This window comes from Monodelphis domestica, chromosome 5 (assembly GCF_027887165.1).
Source record: "Monodelphis domestica isolate mMonDom1 chromosome 5, mMonDom1.pri, whole genome shotgun sequence".
Lineage (NCBI taxonomy): Eukaryota > Metazoa > Chordata > Mammalia > Didelphimorphia > Didelphidae > Monodelphis > Monodelphis domestica.
The window spans coordinates 132,754,537-132,781,872 of NC_077231.1; the positions used below are offsets into that span (position 1 = coordinate 132,754,537).

The following is a 27,336-nucleotide window of genomic DNA, read 5'->3' on the forward strand; positions in this document are numbered from 1 at the left end:
CCACAAAGTGCGATAGGGATGTAATTAGTGTATTGATGTTAAAGAATCGCTCTACTGCAAATATGAATGACACAGAAATTGGTTTTGAACAATGATACAAGTATAACCCAGTGGAACTCTTGTCACCTTTGGAAGGGGGAAGGAGAAAGGGGGGAATAATGAATCATGTAACCATGGAAAAATATTCTAAATAAAAAAAATTGTTTTAATGTAATGCATTCCTTTCAGTAGGTTAAGCAATCCCATTTCCTTTAACTTTTCATCCATCACTGAACCTATTCTCCTTCCTTCTCCATTTTGGTTATTTCCTATGACTTTTTCTTAATTTCTCTACCATAATTCTACATCTTATTAAAATGATTTTGTCTGGAATAGATCATATACCACAAAATATGAGAAACTACATCCAAATAGTAATGTTTTCCCTTCTACTGCATATTTTAAGTAATAAAATGTTTATCAAAGCTTATCTATTTATAACAGATAGGAATAAGAGATTACTTACCAATAAACAATATTGGAAAAGTAATAAACAACAGGAAGACATGAGGGACCAGGTTAAGGGCATCAACAAAGCACTCATTTTGTAATACGCCCTTTTTGATGTCATAAGAAGAAATGTTGTTACCACAAAAAGAAAGGCTCATTTTTTCCTGTTGATTTTCCTGTGAAAGGAGAGAGAAAAAATTAAGTAGTATTATATAAGCTATTAATTTTTAGAATATGGAAGGATCTTGAAATTTTGCAGATAAAAAGGGCAAATATCTGTAAATTAATACAATTAAAACATTTTAGTTTCTTATATTTTCCTTAATTTTGAGAAAACAGTATTATCAATATTAATCTTCACTGATTTTATGAAAGAGAAAGGATAACACAGTAAGGGAGAGGAATAAGAAAAAGTTAATTGATTATTTAAGAAGCTTACGAGGATAAATATTTCAGCAAGTATGAGACCAGGTTTAGATAAAAATATAACTGAAACATTTTAGTTAAGTTCAAAAAAAGTAGTTGACTAGAAGTTCAATGAACACAAGTTTTCCTATCACATGTTGGTTGACAAATTTTCCTATCAGAAATATAGGAAATGAATAAAAATCAATGAAAAAATTAACCATGAGGTGAGCTAGGTGGCTCAATGGTTTGAGAATCAGGACTAGAGACAGGAGGTCCTCAAATCTAACCTCAGACACTTCCTAGTGTGGGACCCTGGTCAAGTCATTTAAGACCCATTACCTACCCTTACCACTATTCTGCCTTAGAACCAATACAAAGTATTGATTCAAAGATTGAAAGTAAGAGTATTAAAAGAAATTAAACCAATTTAAAATTGAATGAAAATGCAAAATGCATAAAAGCAATATGTTCTTAAATGGTGTTTTTTGGTAAATAAAATTTAACTAACTACCAATTTAATTATTTTCTAATAACTTTCTGCTAGAAGGCCAAATATTATAGTAGAGAACTGGACCTGAAGTCAGAAAAACTTACATTTCAGGACTTTCCTCTGATAAATACTAGCTGAGTGACCATGATTAGAATGTAATGGGCAAGAGATTTAAGTAGTAACTTTCTTTGTCCTCAGCAAAAAAAAAAAAAAAGCAAAAGGGATAAGTTTGGAAAGGCCATGTTAGCATCAATCTCACAAATAAAATACCTTTCCAGTGGAAATTACTGTAGAAGAAGGAACTCATTTAAAGTCCAGAAGCCTAGGTTCTACCTTCAGGAAGATCATAGATGTTAAGCAAAACACTTTCTTTCTTGGATAGCTATCCTGTAAAGCAAGTGAACAAATCTAGAATTCAGGGACTCTTAACCTGGGCTTGGATCAGTGAACTCATATTTTTATATATGTATTTTGGCAACCACATTTTCATAAAATGTATTTCCTTTGTAAAAAATAAAAATAATTAAATAAACCCTGAAGTCAATTAATAACTATGTAAACAATATTTATAAGAATGAAATAATATATTAAAACTTAGAGCATGCATTTAATGAAATCCTTATGGGGAAATGTCTATGAAAATGCACATTAAGAATTTTAAAACACTGGAAAATTTTTAAAATGAATCCAAAAGAAAACACCCCTGAAAATTAAAGGAGAAACAGATGGAAAACAAATATAGTAGAAATGATCAATAAATTCATTTGGAGGATCACAGTATCTAAAATATTAGGGAAAATTGTGAAAAAAGGATAGAAATTAGAGATTAATAGCACTTCCAGATCTCAAATTTTATTATAAAATGTCAGATATCAAAAACCATTTTGTATTGGTTGAAAAGCAGCGAGGCAGATAAATGGAATACACTAGCCAGAGAGCCCATCCTCTAGACACCAGAGACCAAGGGCAAAGGATCTGGGATGCCTCCTTAAGAGCTGGCTTTGGTCCTGAAAGCCATGCACCAAGAGACCACCATTGTCCTTGAAGCACAGGATATATGCCCTATTAGATAAAGAAGCAAGAGTGAGAAATTTGGAAAACCTGGGTGAAAGGCCACTTCCAAATAAGATCTCCATACATAATCAATGCCATCAGAGACAAGGGTATTTCTGGGTCAATTTTTATGTACACACACACAAAAAGGCTGTTGACAGTATAATGAACATTTATCCAGAAACATTGATATGATCAAGGAGAATATTATTAAATACATATTAAACCTTACAGTGAAAGAGAGTGAAGCCATCCTTCCTGTTCCTCTTGAACATAAATTATATTCGAGAAGAAATAAATAGATGTGGCTGGTTGCAGGTTTATCTTTAATTCCATGACAAAGTGCACCATTTATTATTAGGTTACTAGTCTTCATCTTTAATTGCATAGGAACATTGCAATTAGCAAATGCCAAATATACCTTTAATTTTCAAAATTAACATTATCTTGGCCTCTTCTAAGAGGGATGTGAGTCATCTAAGACAATTTACCCAATTTTCCTCAGACCTACGTGAGACCAAAATATCATTATTTTTAAGGCCATTTTCCTCTTTAAAAAAATGGGTATTTAAGTTGTAGCATAAAAATTGCAATCATTGTTGAAAAGTGAAACGTGAATAACGCTACCAGAAGGACAAATGCATTAAAGCTGCTTTGGGTTAGGGATCTTGTTTCTAGCCAATCATAATCATCATAAAACTGTGTAATGTTAGGATTAAAATTCTCTGGAAACTGAATTTTAATTTATAACTATTAGAGAATAAAAATTGGAATTGGAGAGAAAGAAAGGCACCTTGTCCCATGGGTCCCCTCCTGTTTCCCTTCACTAGCCAAGAGAGACCAAGCCAAGCAAAGTGAAGGGGGTTGCACACTGCTTCCTAGCTAAAGCCATGAACCACTTCTTCTGAGTCTTTCTGGCTGGACAGACTACCTCAGTCCAAGTCACAGGGAAGTCTTTTTTTTTTACTTTTTAAACATTATTTTATTTGGTTATTTACAAACATTATTCATTGGAAACAATGATCATTATTTTTTCCTCCCCCTGCCCCACTCCCACCACTTCTCCCATAGTGGGTGCACAATTCCACTGGGTTTCACATGTGTTCTTGGTTCGAACCCATTTCCATGTTCTTAATATTTGCACTAGAGTGTTCATTTAGAGTCTCTCCTCAGTCATTTCCTCTCAGCCCCTGTAATCAAGCAGTTGCTTTTCATCGGTGTTTTTACTCCCACAGTTTATCCTCTGCTTGTGCATAGTGTTTCTTAGATCCCTGCAGATTGTTCAGAGACATTGCATTGTCCCTAGTGGAGGAGTCCATTACCTTCGATTGTACAACAGTGTATCAGTCTCTGTGTACAATGTTTTCCTGGTTCTGCTCCTTTCGCTCTGCATCACTTCCTGGAGGTTGTTCCAGTCTCCATGGAATTCCTCCATTTTATTATTCCTTTTAGCACAATAGTATTCCATCACCAACATATACCACAATTTGTTCAGCCATTCCCCAATTGAAGGGCATCCCCTCATTTTCCAAGTTTTGGCCACCACAAAGAGCGCAGCTATGAATATTCTTATACAAGTCTTTTTCCTTATTATCTCTTTGGGGTACAAGCCCAGCAGTGCTATGGCTGGATCAAAGGGTAGACAGTCTTTTAGCGCCCTTTGGGCATAGTTCCAAATTGCCCTCCAGAATGGTTGGATCAGTTCACAACTCAACCAGCAATGAATTAATGCCCCTACTTTGTCACATCCCCTCCAGCATTCATTACTTTCCTTTGCTGTTATGTTAGCCAATCTGCTAGGTGTGAGGTGATACCTCAGAGTTGTTTTGATTTGCATCTATCTCTCTGATTATAAGAGATTTAGAAAACTTCTTCATGTGCTTATTAATAGTTTTGATTTCTTTATCTGAGAACTGCCTATCCATGTCCCTTGCCCATTTATCAATTGGAGAATGGCTTGATTTTTTGTACAATTGATTTAGTTCTTTGTAAATTTGAGTAATTAAACCTTTGTCAGAGGTTTTTATGAAGATTGCTTCCCAATTTGTTGCTTTCCTTCTGATTTTAGTTATATTGGTTTTGTTTGTACTAAAGCTTTTTAATTTGATGTAGTCAAAATTATTTATTTTACATTTTGTAACTCTTTCTATGTCTTGCTTGGTTTTAACGTCTTTCCCTTCCCAAAGGTCTGACATGTATACTATTCTGTGTTTACCTAATTTACTTATAGTTTCCTTCTTTATGTTCATGTCAGTCACCCATTTTGAATTTATCTTGGTGTAGGGTGTGAGGTGTTGATCTAATCCTAATCTCTCCCACACTGTCTTCCAGTTTTCCCAGCAGTTTTTATCGAATAGTGGATTTTTTACCCAAAAGCTGGGTTCTTTGGGTTTATCATATATTGTCTTGCTGAGGTCACTTGCCCCAAGTCTATTCCACTGATCCTCCTTTCTGTCTCTTAGCCAGTACCAAATTGTTTTGATGACTGCTTCTTTATAATATCGTTTGATACCTGGGACTGCAAGGCCCCCTTCCTTTGTATTTTTTTTTCATTATTTCCCTGGATAGCCTTGATCCTTTGTTATTCCAAATGAACTTTGTTATGGTTTTTTCTAAATCAGTAAAGAAATTTTTTGGAAGTTCTATGGGTATGGCACTAAATAGATAGATAAATTTGGGTAGGATGGTCATTTTTATTATATTGGCTCGTCCTAACCATGAGCAGTTAATGTTTTTCCAATTGTTCAAGTCTAGTTTTAGTTGTGTGGAGAGTGTTTTGTAGTTGTGTTCATATAGTTCCTGTGTTTGTCTCGGGAGATAGATTCCTAGGTATTTTATTTTGTCTAAGGTGATTTTGAATGGGATTTCTCTTTCTAGTTTTTGCTGCTGAGCTGTGTTGGAGATATATAGAAAAGCTGATGACTTATGTGGGTTTATTTTGTATCCTGCAACTTTGCTAAAGTTGTTGATTATTTCAATTAGCTTTTTGGTTGAATCTCTAGGATTCTTTAAGTAGACCATCATGTCATCTGCAGAGAGTGATAACTTGGTCTCCTCCTTGCCTATTTTGATGCCTTCAATTTCTTTTTCTTCTCTAATTGCTACTGCTAGTGTTTCTAGTACAATGTCAAATAATAGAGGTGATAATGGACATCCTTGTTTCACTCCAGATCTTATTGGGAATGCATTTAGTTTATCCCCATTGCAGATGATATTGGCTGATGGTTTTAGATATATACTGTTTATTATTTTTAGGAATGACCCTCCTATTCCTATGCTTTCTAGTGTTTTCAATAGGAATGGATGTTGTATTTTATCAAAGGCTTTTTCTGCATCTATTGAAATAATTATGTGATTTTTGTTGGTTTGCTTGTTGATATGGTCGATTATGTGGATGGTTTTCCTAATATTGAACCAGCCCTGCATCCCTGGTATAAATCCTACTTGATCATGGTGGATGACCCTTCTGATCACTTGCTGGAGTCTTTTTGCTAGTATCCTATTTAAGATTTTTGCATCTATATTCCTTAGGGAGATTGGTCTATAATTTTCTTTCTCTGTTTTTGATCTGCCTGGTTTTGGAATCAGTACCATGTTTGTGTCATAAAAGGAGTTTGGTAGAACTCCCTCTTTGCTTATTATGTCAAATAGTTTGTATAGTATTGGGATTAACTGTTCTCTGAATGTTTGATAGAATTCACTGGTGAATCTGTCGGGCCCTGGGGATTTTTTCTTAGGAAGTTTTTTGTTGGCCTGTTGGATTTCATTTTCTGATATGGGATTATTTAAGAATTCTATTTCTTCTTCTGTTAGTCTAGGCAGTTTGTATTTTTGTATATATTCATCCATATCGCCTAGATTGCTGTATTTATTGCCATATAATTGGGCAAAGTAATTTTTAATGATTGCCTTGATTTCCTCTTCATTGGAGGTGATGTCCCCCTTTTCATCTTTGATGCTGTTAATTTGCTTTTCTTTTTTCCTTTTTTAAATTAGATTGACCAGTACTTTGTCTATTTTGTTTGTTTTTTCAAAGTACCAGCTTCTAGTCTTATTTATTAAATCAATAGTTCTATCACTTTCGATTCTATTAATTTCTCCCTTAATTTTTAGGTTTTCTAGTTTGGTTTTCTGCTGAGGGTTTTTAATTTGATCGCTTTCTAGTTTTTTTATTTGTATTTCCAATTGATTGATTTCTGCTCTCCCTAGTTTGTTAATATATGCACTCAGGGATATGAATTTACCTCTGATTACTGCTTTGGCTGCATCCCAAAAGGTCTGAAAGGATGTCTCGCCATTATCATTTTCCTTGATGAAATTATTAATTGTTTCTGTGATTTCTTCTCTAACTAAACAATTTTGCAGTATCATATTGTTTAATTTCCAATTAATTTTTTATTTGGTTTTCCATGTACCATTACTAATCATTATTTTTATTGCCTTGTGATCTAAAGGCTGCATTTATTATTTCTGCTTTTTTGCATTTGTATGCCATGTTTCTGTGACCTAGTATATGGTCAATCTTTGTGAATGTGCCATGTGGTGCTGAGAAGAAGGTGTATTCCTTTTGTACCTATTTATTTTTCTCCATATGTCTATTAACTCTAATTTTTCTAAGATTTCATTCACTTCTTTTACCTCTTTCTTATTTATTTTTTGATTTGATTTATCTAAATTTGATAATGGTTGGTTCAAATCTCCCACTAATATTGTTTTACTGTCTATTTCTTCCTTCAATTCTCCTAGTTTCTCCATTAGAAATTTGGGTGCTATATTATTTGGTCCATACATGTTGATTAGTGATATTTCCTCATTATCTAAAGTCCCTTTTAACAAAATATAATTACCTTCCCTATCCCTTTTAATCAGGTCTATTTTTGCTTTGGCTTTATCAGATATCATGATTGCAACTCCTGCCTTCTTTCTGTCAGTTGAGGCCCAGAAGGTCTTACTCCATCCTTTAATTCTGACCTTGTGGGTGTCTACCCGCCTCATGTGTGTTTCTTGAAGACAACATATGGTAGGGTTTTGGATTCTAATCCATTCTGCGATTCGTCTACATTTTATAGGTGAGTTCATCCCATTCACGTTCAAAGTTATGATTGTGACTTGTGAATTCTCTGGCATTTTGATATCCTTCCCTAATTCTAACCTTTCTTCTTTAGCTCTAACCTTTTAATCCAGTGATTTACTTTAAATCAGTCCCCCTTGCCCCCTCCCTTGATATGTTTCCCTTTCTAGCCCCTCCCTTTTTTGTTCCGTCCCCCTCCCCCTCTCCTTCCCTCCCCTGTTGTTTTTCCCTCCCTCCTCCCCCCCTTGGTTTTCCCTTCTCCCTACCCTTGTTGGGTAAGGTAGAATTCAAGATCTCAATGGATCTGGATGTTTTTCCCTCTCAGAGTTGATTTCCCTGAGAGTAAGGTTTAAGTAAAAACTCTCTTCCTCTCCTTCTTATAGGAGTTTTCTTCCCCTCCCTCTTCCCATGTGAATCTTTGTGTGAGAAAGATTATTCTATTTGATTTTTCTTTTCCCCCTATTTACACATTACATTTCCATATATTAATATATATAGATTGATATAAATGTAGTCCTTATAGAAGAGAGTTTGAATAAATGAAATTATAACAATTTTCTCCTTTTCCCTTTCCATCATAGTTACCTTTTCAGGTATTCCATGCTCTTTGTTTTTTGATATCGAACTTTCCACAGAGCTCTGGTCTTTTCTTTGCAAAGAGTTGGAAATCTTCTATTTTGTTGAATGCCCATACTTTCCCTTGGAAGTATATAGTCAGTTTTGCTGGATAGCTGATTCTTGGTTCAAGACCCAGCTCTCTTGCCTTTCTGAAAATCATGTTCCATGCCTTATGATCATTCAGAGTGGAACTTGCAAGGTCTTGTGTGACCCTGATTGGCATTCCTTTATATCTAAATTATCTTTTTCTGGCTTCTTGTAGGATTTTTTCTTTTGCTTGAAAGCTTTGGAATTTGGCAATTACATTCCTGGGAGTTGTCTTTTGGGGATTTAGTGTAGAGGGTGTTCTGTGAGCTCTGTCAGTGGCTGTATTGCCCCCTTGTTCTAGAATCTCTGGGCAATTTTCTTTGATTATATCTTGTATTACGATGTCGAGTTTGCTGTTTATTTCTGGATTTTCTGGTAGTCCAATTATTCTTAAATTATCTCTTCTTCCTCTATTTTCCAAGTCTGTCACCTTGTCAGTGAGATATTTTTGTTCTCTTCTAATTTCTTGATCTTTTGGCTTTGCTTTACTGATTCTTGCTCTTTTACCTGCTCGTTGTCTTCCAGTTGCCTAATTCTGACCTTTAAAAGCCTGGTTTTCCTTTTCATTTTGGTCAAACCGGTTTTGTAGTTGCATGAAATTCTTTTGCATTAATTCCCACTTTTCCTGCCAGAAGGCTTCCATCTTTTTGATCATTTTTGATTCAAATTCTTCAAAAGTTTGTGGAGAGTTTCCATTTCCTTTGGAAGGTTTGCTTGTGTTTCCTCTTCTATCTCCTCTGTATTTTGTATTTTTGCTCCATAAAATGTGTCCAAAGTTGCCCCCTTCTTGTTTTTCTTGTTGTTTTGAGGCTTTTTTGCTTCTGTGCTGTTTGCCATCTCTATCTGAGTGAGGGGGGCTGGCTCTTCTGTTATCTGTCTGGTGTTCAGTGGCTTTAGCCCCAGGCAAATTATCTGTCTTCCCCAGGAAGCCCGGAATTGCTGGTGTTACGGTGTTTCAGTGTTACTACCCTCCTCAGTTCCCTCCTGATGCTTCTCTATTGCCTTACTTCTATGCTCTGTGCCTGGTTTGACACTCTCAGATGTATTTCAATGCCTTTGCTGGCCAGAGGATCCTGCACTCTGAGGGGGAGGGGCTGTGGCTTCCAGGAGCTCCAAGGGCTAGTGATAGGATTAACCTCAGACTGAGTATGCCCTGAGGCAGGGACCTTTGGTGAGACTCAGATGGAAGGATCTGGTCAGGGGGCTACAGGCTCCCCCTTCTCTCTCTGTTTCTCTGCTGTCTCAGTGCCCCCGTGACTGGCTCAGGTTGTTTTCAGGAAGTGGCCTTCAGAATAGCCGGCTCCCGAGGCCCTTTTGCCTGCCCTGAGGTTCCTGCTGCTGCCTCGGATTCAGCACTCTGGGTTGGGGGGGATGGGTCCTGGGACCTTCCTTTTGCCTACCCCTTAGATCCGAGTGATCTCGGGTTCTGACTTTTGGGGGGCCGTACCTTTTGATCCAGGTCCAGGAGGAGTGTTCCCGGGGTCTATTCTGTTGTTTTTTTTTAATTTCAGTGCCCCAGGAGCCTTCAGTTTGAGATCAGTAAGGAAGGGTTTCTGGAGCTCTGAACTTTAGCTTTCTCTAAGCTGCCATCTTGACCAGAAGTCTCCCGTCACAGGGAAGTCTTGCAGAAGCCAGGAGTCATGGGGGCAAGCATCTTCCTGACCAAGGAGCCCATAGTAAGTATGCCCACCCAATCAAAAAGTGAGGCTATTTCAAAGCCTTCCTTTCTAAAAGGAAAGGGGGGTACAATTTCTATTAAATTCACATAGTAACCAGGCATAAATCAGTGTTTACAACCACTGTGTAATATAATTATGAATTCTTTCTGACTAGAGTAATAAAGGTGATTTTAAAAATTAAAAAGAGACTAGCAAAGAATAAGTAGTATTAGAATGTAACAGCCCAAAGATGAGTAAAACACAAAATATAAATTACTTGGGAAAGAATTTTCTATTTGATAAGAACTTTTGGGAAAACTGGAAACTAGTCTGAATTAAACCAACATCTTAGTCTATATCCCAACATAAACTTGAAATGGGTACAACTAGAATATTAAAAATCATACCATACCAAATTAGAAGAGAAACACATCATACTATGGAAAGGGATATATCCTAAATCAAGTCAGAGAAAGAGGCAATTCCAAAAGATTAAAAAGATAATCTTGATTATATGGAAATGAAAAGCTTCTGTACAAATACCCAATGTATCCAATATGTCCAATATAATAATGTATCCAGTATTCACTATAAGAAGGAAAGCAGAAGGAGGAAAAATTTTATATCAATTTTTCAGCTATATATTTGACATACAAAATACACATACATAATGACCTTAAGGAAAATGTTCTAAATAACAAATAAGAAGAAAAATGCAAATAAAAACAACCCTGAATCTTCACCTCACAAGAAAAGAATTGTCAAAGTTGACAAAAATGAAAATAGTCAATGTTGGAGGGATTGTAGGAAAATAAACACACTAGTTCATGGCTGGTGGAAATATAATTTTGGAAAACAATTTGGGATTATGCAAATAAGATGGCTAAAATGACCAAACTCTTTTACTCTGAGACACTACTAGACCTATATTCCAAGGATGCCATTTGATAAAAATAAATAGATCCAATAGGTACCCAAATATTCAGAGCAGCATTTTTTTGTGGTAGCAATGCAGCTAAGAGTGGGTAGGAGGAATTAAGAAGATGTCCATCAGCTGGAAAATGACTAAAAAAACAGGTAAACAAATATAATAGCATATGGCTATACTTTAAGAAATTTCAAATATGATCAGTACAGATAAGCATGGAGAGACTTTCATTAATTGATGCAAAATAAAGAGCCAAGAAATCAATATGCACAAGGAATACAATGTAAATGACAAGAACAACCACCACAAAGCACCTGAAATTAAACTAAATATTTGAAAATTATAATAGCCTACCCTAAATAGAGAAAATGTCTTCTTCCCAGTCCATTGCTAGAGGTTCAGGGATATGGTTTTTGCAAATATTTTCACACTTTTCATTTATTCATTGGTTTTGTTTATTTTTTTATTTTTTTCCTTTGTTTTATTATAGGTTAACTCTCTGAAGAAAAGGGGAGATGGAAGGGAAAACTTAGGGGATATAAAAATAAAATCTATCAAAATTTCTTTTAAAAGAAGAAATTATCTGCAGAGTGAAAGGAGCAGAACTGTGAGAACATTATACACAAAGATGGATATACTGTGGCACAATCAAATGTAATAAATAGACTTTTCTACTAGCAGCAATGCAATGATCCAAGACAATTCTGAGGGGGACTGGTCCACTATCCATATCCAGAGAAAAAACTGTGGGAGGTGAAATACAGAGAAAAACATGTGATCAAACATGTGATTTGATGGGGATGTGATTGAGGTTTTGATGTTAAAAGATCACTCTATTGCAAATATGAATATCATGGAAATTGGTTTTGAACAATGATATATATATATATATATATATATATATATATATATGTATAACCCAGTGGAATTATTTGTCAGCTCCAAGGGGAGAGGGGGGAAGGAAAAATCATGAATCATGTAATCATAGGAAAATATTCTAAATAAGTAAAAAATAAATAAAATGTTTAAATGAATAAAACGAAAATTAAAAATCAAAAAGGAGAAATCATCAAAAGAGCTGATTTTTAAAAAGATTATCAAAATTTATAAACTTTTGCTAAGCTGATCAAAGAAAGGTATATCAAGTTACCAAAATAAAAATGAACAAAGTAAATTCACAATAAAAATAGAGGAAATAAAAAGTTTATCAGTACCTACTATAGTTATGTGTTAGTAAAACCAAGATGCTAAAAGTCAAGTCAGATATACTATGCTAAGTTCTTAGGATACAAGAAGAGCAAAAACAAAAACAAAACAGTCCCTATTCTTATGGAACTTGCTGTCTACTAAGGAAGACAACGAAAACAACCCTCAAACAACTATGAACAAACAAAATACATATAGAGTAAATAGGATATAATCCCAGAGAAAAGGCACTAAGATTAAGGAAGAGTACAAAAGCCTTATTGCATAAGGTTTAGCCAAGGTATTAAGGAAGCCAGGGAAATCAGTATATAATGGAATATTACAACTAACACTAATAACATCTACTCTATCCAAACAGGCCAATAAACGCAATGACTCTCTAAAAAAGGAAAAGTCCCCAAAAGTAGACTGGGCTGAAAAGTGTTATGCACAATAAAGGAAAAGAAAACTGAAAGTTTCCCTGAGGTAAATTCCTACACATTCTCAGGGTCTCTTGACACCCTAAGACACTGTGGGGGTCTGACAAAGGAAATAGAGAATGTTGAAATAAACCATTTTTTACCAATCAAAAGTATATTTCAAAACTAGACAAATAAGAATTAGTTAGCTATCAATTAAATTTCATTTCTTTTAAAATTATTACTCATTTCCATTTCTCCCTCAGTTCTGTGGTTTTAAGTTCAAATTGGTTATAACTGGTCTTTAATTTTAATATTTTAAGACATGAACCTTTAATGGCATTATTTATCAAGAAAGCCATTTGGCAAATAGGTTACATAGAAATTTGTTATTTGTAGTTGTTGCCTAATAATTGGTTAGTTTCCATTTAATGGAGAAAAATATCAAGATCAATAGATTTTGGGACTCTAAAAAAGCCACATTTCAGTATGGAATTGTATCTATCAATCTGTCTCCGACTAGTATACATTTCAAGATAATAATTCTTAATGCAATCCCTCCTAAATTATTTATGTAGAATAAAACATTTTCTTCTCTTTCCTGTTTTTCTATTATGTTTCCATTTCTTTTCAGTGTGCCTATTAAAAATAATCTAGGATAAGAATAAAACTCGGGGGGGTCTATTTTTCAATATTTATAGGACAATGTCTAAATCAGAACATTTTATATGCCCCATAGTTTTAGAAGCTGCAAGTTTAGACATTTTAGAAAACGATCCTTCTCATCATTTGATGATGATGAATTTTAAAAGAATACTGAGTCCTAGAGAGCCAAGTGCTTCAGTTTCAATCTCCTTGCCACCAGTACAAATCTGAACAGTTTGCCAACAATCAAGTTTTGAGTGTCCTATTCTCTATTAAAGCCTGTCCTAGGGAGAATAGATTAATAACCATTCCTAGCACTGGCTTGGCTCTAGTTACTATTGATATGAATGCAGTATCTTACTATACCTTTTCAAATGGAAAAGTCAACACTTAAAATGAAAAGTAGTTATGGGCCAACATTATTCATAAGTATATCTGAGGGAATTTTTTTCCTAACCCTAACATTCTGTCTTTGTAACAACTCTAAGGTAAAAGGACAAGGGTTAGGCAAATAGAGAAAGTGACTTGTCCAAGGTCACACAGCTAGGAAGTATCTGAGATCATATTTTAACCTAGATCCTCCCAACTCCAAGCTTGGCACTTTATCCACTATGCCACCTAGCTGTCCCTATCTGGGGGAATTTTACAGAATGATTTACATAGATCTTGTTTTGTTTGCAAGAAACTAAGTATATGAAGTTCTTCTGTAACAAAGAAAGATACAGCTATCAAAATAACCTACTCTCAGAAAATGAAATTGAACAAGCCATAAAACAACTATGAATGGGGAAAATCCCATTTTGTATGGATTTATTTTTTAAAATTCTATCAAATTTTATCAAAAAGAAATTACTATTTATACCATAAAAATTCACAAAAATAAATACAGAAGGTACTCTATCAAATTCCTTTTGTGAAGAAAATGTGGTTTCAAAACTTAAACCAGGGAGGAAAAAAGAGAGAAATATTTATAACAGTATCACTAAAATTGTTATAAAATTTTAAAATAAAGGTGTAGCAAAAAAGATTGTAGTGATATTTGCAAAAAAAAATTATTCACTCTAACCAAATAATCTAATTTGCCAGACTTGTAAGGATGGTTCTCGATTGAAAAATGATTTCCATAGAGCTTCAATAATGTATCAGGATACAAAATAAATAGAAATGTTTTCCAGCATTTTTATATTACAATAGAAACAGGAAGAAATTACAGAAAGAGAAATCAAATTCAAAATATTAAATTTAGGGACTTAACCCACAAAGACTGAATTAAAAACTAACTAAACATAAACATAAGCAGTTTTCATAGAAATAAAAATATGGTGGCATTTTCTTTGGTTTTTAATTATTCCAATAGGATGAAAGTGAAGATACTATTTAAATCATTTTCTTAATTTAAGGATATTAAAATAAATTAAAATAAAACTACCAAGAGCTTATTTCAGAGAACTAGGCAAAATAATAACGAAATTCATTTAGAGTAATGCTCTAATTCCAAGAATTCCAAGGAAAATAATGAAAAAGGAAGAATAAAGAAGGAACAACACCATATGACTTTATTGTTAATTTTTTTTAATTTACTATTTAGAAAAGATTAAATGAGCAAAGCTTAAAAACAATTTCCAGGCTCCAGGATATCCTTGCATTTGACAAATCCAAAAATGTAACCTACTTGAGAAATGGAGTCCCTTAGAGATGAAAACTATAAAGGATTGTGGCAAAATGAGGGGTTATTTATGAAGACCATTTTTGTGTAGATGCATATGCAAAGATAAGCATTAAAGTCCCCTCCATTTATGGCTATATTGGTAAATACTAGGAATATGGCTGGGAAGGTGGAAGATGTAATCATCTTGTCCATATGTTTAGCGTTGTACATGGGAGAACTGTGAAAGATGAAGTTTTGAAAACCAGGGAAGCTTTGGACCACTGTGGAATTACATGGTTAATAGTCAAGCCTACAGAAATTAAAATTGTGTGATATGTAGAATGCCCACAAAAAGCAAGAATGAAATAATTCACAGAGCCAAATTACCCTCAACACCAGTGCTTAGGAAGTTGAGTCAAAAAAAGGTTAGGCTTGAGCTGAGGAAAGCAGTTACTAGTGGTAATTCTACTCCATGTTTAAGAGTTCAATGCATAGGGCTAAAAATCTCCAGTTGAAGAGATAAGAGAAAAATCATTGCCAAAATTCTTGAAGGAACAAGACAGTTCCCTCCATAAGGAAGTCTTTTTTGCTGACTAAAGCAATGGTTTCTGCCTCTTCTAAAGGTAAGAAAAATCATAAGAGTTTTAAGCTAAATGATTAATTAGCACCTTCTTTTTTCTTGAGGAGAGAGAAGGAAATGACAAACCAGTACCTATGCCAAGAAAATCCTAAATAGGGTCACAAAAAGTCATACATGACTGAAACAACCAAACAATAACTTTCCTTCAGGAAGAGAAAGCCAAGGATTTTAATTGAGCCAGAAGTTACACAGTAAAACAGCATCCAGAGCACTACATCCAATGGAGGCTATGTGTCCAGCTGAACAACATCCAGACAAACTAGCATCTGATGGAAACTACACATATGGTTAGGCAGAAACTCCAGAGGAGTTGCATATGGCAAATACTTTGAAACCAACCAGTGAGGAACAGACTCAAAGGAAGCAGTATTATTATATCACTACAAAATGCTGGTAATGTGACTTTGGTGACATGAATTGCCCTGTGCCCTAGCAATGGATGGAGAGATGGAGAGATAGATGGAGGAAGAGATGGCAAGATGGTGAGATGGAGAAATAGTTGAGAGAGAGAAAGAGATAGTAGATACATGGATACATAGATACAATTTATATATCTAGCTCCATCTTTATGAGTTTCTTCCTCTCTGCATGTGCCCTGTGTACATGTGTTCCTTTTGTGGGACACATTTCTCTATATGAATCCCAGTTTGATGTATTTCCTTTGTATAACCACTTTTCCTGTTGATATTTTGTGTGTTTCTTAGAAACTGATCAGGTACCTGTGAAAATTTTTTTTTGCAATTTTTTCACTATGATACTTAACCTTAAATTTCCTTCCTTTCATTGTATCCTCCTTCCTAAGGAACTGGAATATAGCTAAGACAAATGTCTGCAGAACAAGACAGAAATCTTCAGTGTGTCCTCATTGAAGGATTGGGAGACATGAATGGATCTAAAATGAACACTTTCTCTCACACAACAGGGAAATAGGAGTTGAATTGCTGTGCAAAGCAGGTGAGCTAGCAGAGAGCAAAATGGAATGGACCTCTGAGACTTTGAGGAGATGATGTGATGGAAAGAGGAAGGAGAAAAAAAGAATGGAAACCAGATCATTGGGTAGGTCTCTGTCACCATAGTGATAGCTTCTGCCATTACTAGTGGGTAAAACTTGAAGAAAAGACCATATTCAAATGATAGAGCACTATGAAGAACCAATGGGAAATAAGGTGGTGAAAGTGTTACCTTATCATCTTCTTGGTCTGGTTAATCTAAGATCCCATTCTTCACTTTTTAAGAGTCTGTTCATTTTTTGTACTTCCTACATGTTCACAAAAAAAGCCATTTTCTTTAACATGTTAAATATATATATTTGTGTGTGTATGTATTTGTCCTTGGAAGGATTAAAAGCAATTGAGCAGGTCTGTGGTTATCTCAGAACAGAGAAACAGAGACAGAGAATGCTTTTCTTTCTAATCTCTGGTATTCTTCCCAACTTCAAGACTGAGTTAACCAAAAAAGACTTAAATGATGTTAATTTAGTAGTAGTAGTAATCCTCAAAAACAGAAGGTAAAAATTAAATTAATCCTAGCTCACACCTAAATACAAAATGAGCCAAAATTGTACTGCTAAGAGAAGCGTGATAAATAGAAGGAAAAGAAGGCCTCTCAGAGGCAGTGCTCTACAACAATTAGACTCATTATTTTCTCCTATCAAGTTGAAGGAGCCCCCCCCCCCCAATCCGATGAGATAGGATGTTTCTAGAATGAAAATCTCACTTAAAAGAGTGTGTCCACTGTGAAATACCTCATGCCACCAGTTAGATTTTGCACTAATTGCATCAGCTGAATGTTAATTAAAGGTAAATTCATTCATGGAAACTTCTGAACTATATAAATTTAAGGAAATGCAGACCCATCAGGTACCTTGAACCCATTGTAATCATTCTCTTTGGAACCCTTCCTCAGTTTTGGGCAGGGAAGGCACTAAATATAGTTTTAATAAATTTGTAGAATTATAATTTCTTGAGCATATTATATTTGTTTTAAAAAACCTATCAAAGGAAATTAGGTAAGAATATGAATACAATTGGGAGCAGAAATATATTTCACTCAATGGGTAAACAGGAGGGAAAAGAAAGGGAAAGGAGAATAACAAGGATGAAATAAAAAAGAAGATAGATTCAAGGAGGGATTACTCTTAAATAAACAAACACCTATCATGGATAAATCATGATGAGAGAGAGATAGAGACAGAGAGAAAGGGAAAGAAAAACAAAGAGAGGTAGGGAGAGAGGGGGGAAGGAGGGAGGAAGGAAGGAAGGAAGGAAGGAAGGAAGGAAGGAAGGAAGGAAGGAAGGAAGGAAGGAAGGAAGGAAGGAAGGAAGGAAGGAAGGAAGGGAGGGAGGGAGCGAGGGAGGGAGGGAGGAAGGAAGGAAGGAAGGAAGGAAGGAAGGAAGGAAGGAAGGAAGGGAGGGAGCGAGGGAGGGAGGGAGGAAGGAAGGAAGGAAGGAAGGAAGGAAGGAAGGAAGGAAGGAAGGAAGGAAGGAAGGAAGGAAGGAAGGAAGGAAGGAAGGAAGGAAGGAAGGAAGGAAAAGAAAAGAATCTATGATTGGGTTCTGGAGAGGGAAAATGATGAGAGGGTTAGAAGCCAGTATCATATAATTGCATCACATCCAGACTACTGATGATAAGTACTTTCTTTCTTGCTCATCCTCCTCTCCTTTGTAAAGATCTAAATTTAAAAGGAAAACTTATGTGTAATGAAGAAAAGTTAGAGGTTTTTTTTAATAAGATCAGAGGTAAAACAAGACTTCATTTTCACAATTATTTTTTAATATAGTACTAAAAATGCTAACAAATGCAATAACAAAAATGAAGTAATAAAAATTGGTGAAATGGAATCAAAATTATCACTTTCTGCAAATAAAATGTTCTACTTATAGAACCCCAGAGAGCCAACTAGAAATTAATTGAAAATTAATAACTCTAGCAAAGTTACAGGTAATAAAATAAACCTCTATAAGTTGTCAATATTTCTGCATATTGCCAACAAATCCAACAAGAAGAGATAAAGAAATTCCACTGGAAATAATGACAAAACATAAAATACTTGCAAATCTACCTTACTAAGACCACATAGGAATGATCAAATTCAATTATATACTATTCTTCACAAAATAACAACAAATCTGCTAACTAGAGAAATATTAATTGCCATGAAAATACTATCCAAATATTGTCTAAATTAGCCTCCTTAGTATATATGATGCCAATCAAACTACAAAAGGAATTGTTATGTTTCTAAAAAAATGCATCAGGAAGAACAAAAGGTCAAAAACATCAAGGGAAATAATGCTTAAAAGCTGTAACTACCAAAGTGATTTGGTATAAATAAAGAGGTGGTTTAGGCACAAAATACAGAGAAGTGAAAAAAAAAACACAATAAATAGTGTTTGAGAAATCCAAAGAACTCAGTTGCAATGGAAAAACTCATCATTTGACAAAACTGCTAGGATAACTAAAGTAGTGTGGGAAGGCCAAAACTTCACACCACAATTTTCTGATAAAGACCTCATTTTCAAGACATAGAGGAAAGTGATTCAAATTTATAACAACAGCCATTCCCAATTCAAAAATGGTCAAGGGATATGAAAAGGAGCTGTTCTAAGAAAGAAATCAAAGCTACCAATAGCCAAATGGAAAAATGTTCCAAATCACAAATAATCAGACATTCAAATTGAATAATCTATCAGGTTCCATTTTCACATCCAGTGAATTAAACTCCCAAAATGAAAATGGCAAAAGCTGGAGAGGCTAGCAAAAATATGTACATCAAATGCATTGTTGTTGGTACTATAAAATTGTTCCAGCCAATTTGGAACTATGCCCCAAAAGTTACTAAACTTTGTATATCCACCCCTACTAAAGAAATCAAAGAAAAAGAAAGAGGATCTATATGTGCAAAAATAATTGTAGTAGCTTCTTCTGAGATTGCAAAAAAGGGGAGGCTATGGGAGGTATCTATCGACTGAAGAAAGGCTGAACAAATTGTGGTGTGTGAATTGTAATGGTATTCTAATGGGCTATATGAATTAATAAAGAAGACAGTTTCTGACAAATCTGGAAAGAATTGTATGAACTGATGCAGAATGAAATGAACAGAACACAGAGAACAATTTATGCAATAAAAGTAAAATTATAGAGCAAGAAACTTTGAAAGAATTTTAAGAATTTAAGACACTAAGCAACTCTGATTTCAAAGGACCCATGATGAAACGTGCTACCTACTTCATCACAGGAAGGTGGTAAGCTTCAGGTACAGACTTGAGACTTTTTGTTTTGAACAGCACAATGAAGGAATTTGTTTTGCTTTACTCTGAATAATTTTTACAAGGGTTTTGTTTTTCTGTGGGAGAGAATGAAATTAGTGGTTGGTAGTTGAAAAATTTTGATTTATAAAAGTCAGTTAAAGAGAGGCTGAGCGATACAGAGGAAATTCTATCCTTGTCACTAACTGTATAGCCATAAGCCTCAGTTCCTCCTCAGTAAAAGGAGAATGCTTGTCTAGATGACCTCTAAGGTCCCTTCTAGTTTGGAGAAAAAACCCAACTATGATCGTATGTGTTATGAGATTAAAAAAAAATCACTTAGGTTATCTAAGAATCACCTCGATATTCTCAAGAAGTCAAAATTCACAGTTGTTTTAGGTAAGAAAACTGCACATGCAATGAGGGAGAGGATTTTGAGGTATGTGGAATTACCATTTATTATAGTCATTGCTGGAAAGGTGAATCACCATAGCAAAGCAACTGTCAGCTTTTTAAGACTTGCCCCTTCTTGAACATGAATAGGCAGTTTTCATGGGATGAAATCAAAATGACCAATAAGCACCTGAAAAAGTGTTCCAAATCACTTCTGATTAAAGAAATGCAAAATAAAACAACTCTGAGATACCACCTTACACCTAGCAGACTGGCCAATATGGCAGCAAGGTAAAGTGATAAATGTTGGAGGGGATGTCGCAAAATTAGGACACTAATACACTGCTGGTGGAGTTGTGAATTGGCCCAACCATTCTGAAGGGCAATTTGGAACTATGCACCAAAGGCTTTAAAAGACTGTCTGCCCTTTGATCCAGTCACACCACTGTTGGATTTCTACCTCAAAGAGATAATTAGGGAAAAGGCTTGTACAAAAATATTTATAGCCACACTCTTTGTGGTGGCAAAAAATAATCAGAAAATGAGGTGTCCCTCAATTGGGAAATGGCTGAATAAATTGTGATGGAATATTATTTTGCCAATAATGAACTGGAGGAATTCCATGTGAAACTGGAAAGACCTCCAGGAATTGATGCAAAGCGAAAGGAGCAGAACCAGGAGAACATCGTACACAGAAACTGATACACTGTGGCACAATCAAAATAGGCTTCTCTACTAACAGCAATGCAGTGACCCAGGACAATCCAGAGTAATTTATGAAAAAAAAAACCGCTATCCGCATCCAGAGAAAGAACCGTGGGAGCAGAAATACAGAAGAAAAAACATATGATTGATCATGTAGTTCGATCAGGATATGATTAGGTGTTAAAAGATCACTTTACTGCAAATATGAATAACATGAGAATGGGTTTTGAATTATGATACATGTATATCCCAGTGGAACTGCCAGTCAGTTCCAGAATGGGTGAGGAAAGAACGAGAGTATCATGAATCATGTAACCATGGGAAAATATTCTAAACAAAAATTTTTTTAAAAAGAAAAACTTTTTTAGAAGACTTGCCCCTTCTCTACCAACTCAAGGCCCTTCCAATAAAATTATTAATTATAAAGTTAACTATATCATAATTGTGTTTTAATTCATTATACTTATGGTTATAAATATAAATATATTCATGATTCTTTTATAAAATATAATCTGCAAAGGAACATTGATCACATTAACCAACACCAAAAAGTATGTAAAAAATGAGTAGAAAAAGAACACGAATGGAAATAGGTGAAAGAACAGGGAATACAGCTAACAGCCTCTAAATTCCACAACCATTCAAACAAGAAAATTATAGGTATTATGGGATGCAAAGGAGTCAAATTTGAAGATAAGTTATATTTACTATCCCTATCCCTTGAATTGCTTAATAGAGAAAACAAGATGGTGTTACAAAGCACAAGAACAATGGACCAAGAATCAGAAAATTCAAAGTTAAAATCCTACTTTAGAGGCTTTATTAGTTCTGTGACCTTGGGTAAGTCACTTAACCTCTGTCTGCCTCAGTTTCCTCAGAAGATAATAATAGTATCTGTCTCCCAGGGCTGTTAAGAGTACCAAATGAGATAAAAGTTGTAAAGTATTTCACACCGTAACTGGCACCTACCAGATATTATATAAATGTCAGCTATTATTATTATTATTAGATAACTGTAAGTGGTTCAGTGGATAGAGTGCTGTGCCTGGAGTCAAGAAATACGCATCTTTCTGAGTTCAATTCTGGCCTGAGAGACTTACATGTGAGCCTGGACAAGTCACTTAACTCTGTCTCCGTTTTCTCTTACGTCAAATGAACTAGAGAAGGAAATGGAAAATCACTCCAGTATCTTTGCCAGGAAAACTCCAAATGGAGTCATGAAGAGTTGGACATGACTGGAAAAAACACTCAATAGCATTATCATTTGTGTGACCTTGTTGCTGCTTCCTTAACTTTCCTGGGCCTCAGTTTTATCATCTGCAAAATGAAATGGCCTGCTTAAATGACCTTTGATATCCCTTGCAGTTCTAGATCAATGTTGCTTCTTTGTATAAGATTGGACAATTTTGAGTTCCTGCCATATGAAAGGGAATGTACATTTTCTTCTCTCAGTGGCCTTAAAAGTTCTTTAAGTCTAGTATCTTGAAGATTTGTAACCTTCTGTAAAGAAGTTGTCTGACTCTCTCTCTGAAAGCCACCAGCAGTTTATAAGATTCCAAAAATATGAAATATCTTTTTCCTTATATGTATGAAACCTCAATCTTTTTTAAATGATGATCTGGAAAAAAGTAACTTTCAAAGTCAAGAACAATACAGAGAAGCCTATGTGTATTGTATCAACTGTTAAGTCATTAAAAGAAGTCATTAAGGGGAACTGTGAAAGTGCCCATTCTATATCATCTAAGTATTAACAGCTTATTTATTCCTATTTAGTAAATGAGTCACTCCTTTATACTGATATAATATCACTATCATCTCTAAATCTAGATGATTTTATGCTTAAAATATACTTCTCAAATGTTAAAAAATCAAAATGTTGTAGGTACATAGTTGATAGATGGTAATAAAATATTGCTTTATCCAAAAGGGAAAAGGGAATTAAAAATGGTTTGAAGCACGAATTTAAAATGTAAACTATTCCTTTTCTCCTTTCTAAATTTATTCATCTGTTAAATGTACTTTTAGTAAAAATGAGTTAAAATAGAAAAGAAAAAAATTACTTTCTCCTTTCACTGGGAATTTTTTCTGAGATTGTTATCTTAATATAGTAGAAAAGATATTGGGAGAGTTAAAATATACTCACACAACAAATGTGTAAATTATTCAAGTAATTATTCAAATAATTAGATGAAACAGGTATTGGTTTTCCTTAGCTAGATTTTAAACCTTGAAGTTTGATCATTATTATAGCTGTAAGAAAAGATACATTGATACTTCGTACACAGTGTTTTAAACCTTAAAGGTTCTCCTGGAGTAAGGTGAGATGGGATTTTAGGGATGTGTTAAGAAAATAACCAAGAAATACAATGATTTAGCAAGATTAAAAACTTTCCAAGTACACTATCAAGGCTAATATTCAGGGATCTAAATTTCAAAGAATAGGCAACACTGTCAGAAGTACACTTTAACAAGTACTTCACATAGATAACATAAAAGTCTTTAAATCATTTCCTTCTTTCTATTTCCACCCTTTCATCTCATATACTGCCCTTAGCTCTCAACTTGTTACTTCAACCCAAATCTCTCATTTAGATCTCTTCTCCTACTTACTGAAATCCCCTTTTCCCTTTTCACTCGTTTCTTTCAACACTTCGTCTACATTAACAGAACCTAAAGAACCAATAGAGATCATCTAACCTCACCTTTCCTATATCCTAAATAGTTGAGAGGAGAACCTTCCCAACATCTTTTGCATATTTTTCCCCACAGTTTTGGATGATAGTTGTTACCTGTCATCCTTTTCCATTACAGATTCACTGATTACAAGTATTTAAATATTTTCCCCAAGGTCCTGTTTTCCAAACTAAGGAGTTTCTCTAACGTTTTTGCATTTCATTTCATTTGGTGAGCTTCAAACTGACAACAAAACTCATGTCAAATCACAGTCAATAATAAACATATGGAGATCACCAAGCAGCTCTGTGCTGTTACTAGTTTTAATAAATATTTATAAAGTTCCATACTACAATGAATAATATCAGAAGATGTTAGAATTGGGACTCCAGAAACCACTTACTCTAAACTATTTATCTACTAATGTAGAAACAAAGGATTCAAAAAAAGAAGGGACCTGCCCAAGATAAAACAACTGGTCTGGTAATACAGAATCTCCTAATTCATTCGACAACACTGTTGATAGTGTATGATTGTGCCCATGGTGAGCATCTGAATATTACATGTCAATAATATTGTGCATATATTTAGCAAGAGCCTCAGAAATTATTATTCACAGTGTTCACAGTCGATATTTTAATTCATGGCAAAGATTATCATGATAAAAGATGCCACAGAGAAACACATCCTAACCAGCCATCCCAGAATACAAAAATGAGTAGATCCAAAGGAATGATTTACCATTCTTTCAGCCAGGTACATGATAGGAAAAGGGGGAACTATCTGAAGAACTCTAAGTAAGGGATTCTCTATTTTGGTATGTTTAATATATAAGTATATAGCTATATAACAGAGCTAGACAGGTATTCAGTAGAAACTTAATGTGATGATAGTGACTTCCTGGGATACACCAATATCTTACATATGGCAAACAAATTTGTCATGAAGTGCATTAGTGGTTGCTATTCAGGAAGCAAAATTTCTATTCCTGAGTAAACAAATTTTTGACATTTTTCAACCATGCTCCTTTACAAACATATTAGGTTAGAGACAGGGTCTGGCCAGGCAGTCCTACCTTCATTATTTTTTCCCAGGGACTTCTTCTAGTATAATTGAATGGGTTAATTAAGTGTTCCTGATGAACTTCAAATCATGAAACACAAGTTAATTTCATACTTCCATATATATGGGGTAGCCACAAAAAATACAGAAGAGAGTGATTTAGTGAATTTTTAAAACATAGGACATTCTCTCTTTTAAGAAGAGTAAATGGAATGTCTTGTTTTTCATTTATAGATTCCCAAAATATATCTGAAAAAGATGCCAATGAATAAATTGTATTAGTGTAAAATATTTCAATAAAAATTTACTTTAAAAATAAAGAAATACCAAAGATCTTTTGGATATTAGGGAAATTGATGTTTTCAAGCCAAATTTTTAAATCAACTGTGTACAAGGTGTTTCATAAATTTTAGTGTTATGCTTAAAATGGCAATAAGACTTCTGAAAGAATCTAAATAAAAAATGTCCAGGCATGGTTTTGAGCTCCTTTTCAACAGTATCCCTATATTTAAGGGGGGGGGAATACATTAGAATTCATTGTTATTGATTTAGTAGCATAATTACTATTAGAAATATTCCTTCTTGGGAACCTGAATTCAGTTATTGCTATCAAAATGCCATGTAGAACTACCAGGTCATTAGGTTCTTTGATTTCTTCATTTCCTCATCTGTGAAATGGGAACAAAGTCAACCTGAACTATGAAAGTATTGTTGTTCCAAATTTGTAAATAAGAATCGTTTGATAATTGTCACTTACTTGTTTTTACCAAAATCCCCTCCATTAGATGTACAACACTAACAACAACAAAAAAAAAACAAAAAAAAAAACTAATCCTGTGAGGATTGTAAGGATCAAAGGGTGGAGCGTTATTGTGAATTAGTCTGTTAAACTCTATGAGTAAAATTATTATTATTGATACATTGTCCATCCTTCTCTAGTATTTCACACAAATCATTACTTCGGAGTCTCTAAATTCTAGCCAATTTTAAAGTCTCCTACAACCCAGAACAGGTAGCAGCAGCAGCAATATCAAAAATCTCCATCTTATGTACAAAGTAAATCTGTTACCTATGAAGTTCAGTTCAGCAAAGATTTATAAAATACCTGCTTGGTTCATGACATTGGGATCTCTGTAGGCCTTCAAACATGACCTTTTAAATTTATCATTGCCACCCACAGCCATTGTTTTCTCAGCAAGAAGTTGTAGAAGCTAACTCATTATCCACTGTCTTCTAAGAATTATCAACAAAAGTAACCAGATAATATGGAGTTTCTAAAAAAAAAAAAGATGACTGAAGAAATATCTAAGGAGAATTCAGCTATGACTACTAGTCAAAATCAACACTAGTTAGCCACTGGGCGGCCTGAATGAAGTTTACTCTTCTGTTTGAAAGTTCTCTCCAACATTCTCCGTTTTTAGAAGGCTACAAAGAAAAATGTAAGAATTGGCCACATTAAGTTCATAAGGTAAAAAGCAAACGGCACAGCCACGTGCTTGCTACTGCTTGAAACCACTACAGGGACACTTGTGCTGCTACCTTCTCTATACACGCTAATTCGCTAAGTTTTCTCAAGATCCTGTTTCCAGCCAAGACAACTGAACCCCTAAGACCCTCAAACACTGGAAAACCTGGAAAACAAAGTGAAAACCATTCGACGAATTTACAGATGTCAAGGGGGGAGGGAGGGAGAGGCACCCTGAAACTTTTGAAAATTTTCCATCGGTTCGGGAGGGGCAGTTTTTAAGCTTCGCATCTCCCCACTCTTCCCCTCCCCCAAGGCTCTGCGCAAGCCTGTCCCGGGACCCGAAGACAAAATCACAGGGGTTAGGGGAAGGGGGATGGGGGAAGTGTGGGGAGATTAGACTCAAGGCCAGTGATTGCTGAAATGTTAGATCAAAATGGGTCGCTTACCTTTAGTCTTAAAAGAATTTTTAAGAGCTTGTCTTGCCCCCTTACTATAGCAGTATTAACTCGGGTTGGTAGAGTTTGCCTTCGCGAGTGAAGCACGTAGAACCAACCCTGCCGCGAATTATTTTTAGGGTGGTCTGAGATCAGCTGCTGCCTCCTATCGAGTTTCTAAATTGCACGAAGTGCTCTCTCGCCCAGACAGACACTGTTGCTTCAGAGGCAGGAAATGGAACGAGAGACATCGAGCGAAAGACATCTGATTTAAGGACCCCCCCCCCTTCATCCTCCACCCCCAAACACTGATCGCCTCCTTTTCAGAGACCCCCACTTGAATTGCAAATTTACTAGGGTTAAACGCTCTTCTCCGTATTATATTTTAAAATTCAGAAGAGCATTCCTTCGCTAAATTGATTTAGGCTCCGAAAGTCAGTAGGAGTCACCGGAGTTGGTATTTTCAAAGACACATATAATACTCATTTGTAATGTGCTTTTTAAAAAACTGGAATTGCCATGTGCATATAGACGGGTCGATTTCTTTGCCACATAAGGAAACAGATTTGGGACAAAAGCCATTTATTTCACTTTTGTCTTCCTAAAAGAAAACCCGTGCGTGTGTAGGGTAGCTGCGCGCCTGCAGGGTTTGTCATAGAAACGTTTCTTTAGATCTTGGGTGCTCTTGAGCTTTTGAGTCTTTCTCTCTCGGGCTACAGTCGCAGCTAAGAGGATCACCTGGGCACAAAACAGCTCCTAAAAGGGCAGAGGTTGGTTCCCCTGCTCAGAGTGGGGCACTTTCCACCTCTTTGTCTCTAAAAATCCTTTATAAAAAAATTCAAAAGTAAACCTTTTCTGGGCTTCCTAAACAATTCTCTGACCAACACCACCTTAATTGTAGTTACAGGTCTTAATCCCTCTCTCTTCTTGACATTCAGGGTATTTCATTAAATGTATTTTTAGTTACTATTAATTTTTAAAAGCCGGGAAGAGCTAACAGGCCATGGAATGATTC

The 27,336-nt window shown here is 35.1% G+C and overlaps 1 protein-coding gene across 4 annotated transcripts in view; it reads right to left on the reverse strand.

Moving 5' to 3' along the window:
• ABCC9 (ATP binding cassette subfamily C member 9) overlaps positions 1-26,552 on the reverse strand; it is a 194,794-nt gene extending 168,242 nt beyond the window's left edge. For 3 of the 4 annotated variants that reach the window (XM_016425869.2, XM_007503530.2, XM_001362697.3), the window contains exons 1-2: positions 26,334-26,539; positions 506-665 (exon numbers count right to left, since the gene is read on the reverse strand). In XM_016425869.2, the coding sequence (XP_016281355.1) occupies positions 506-647 (142 nt within the window). In that variant the 5' untranslated portion in view covers positions 648-665; positions 26,334-26,539. Of the gene's footprint in view, positions 1-505; positions 666-26,333 lie in introns of all 4 variants that reach the window. The other variant, XM_001362608.3, reaches the window with a different exon arrangement.
• Between the last annotated feature and the right edge of the window lie 784 nt (positions 26,553-27,336).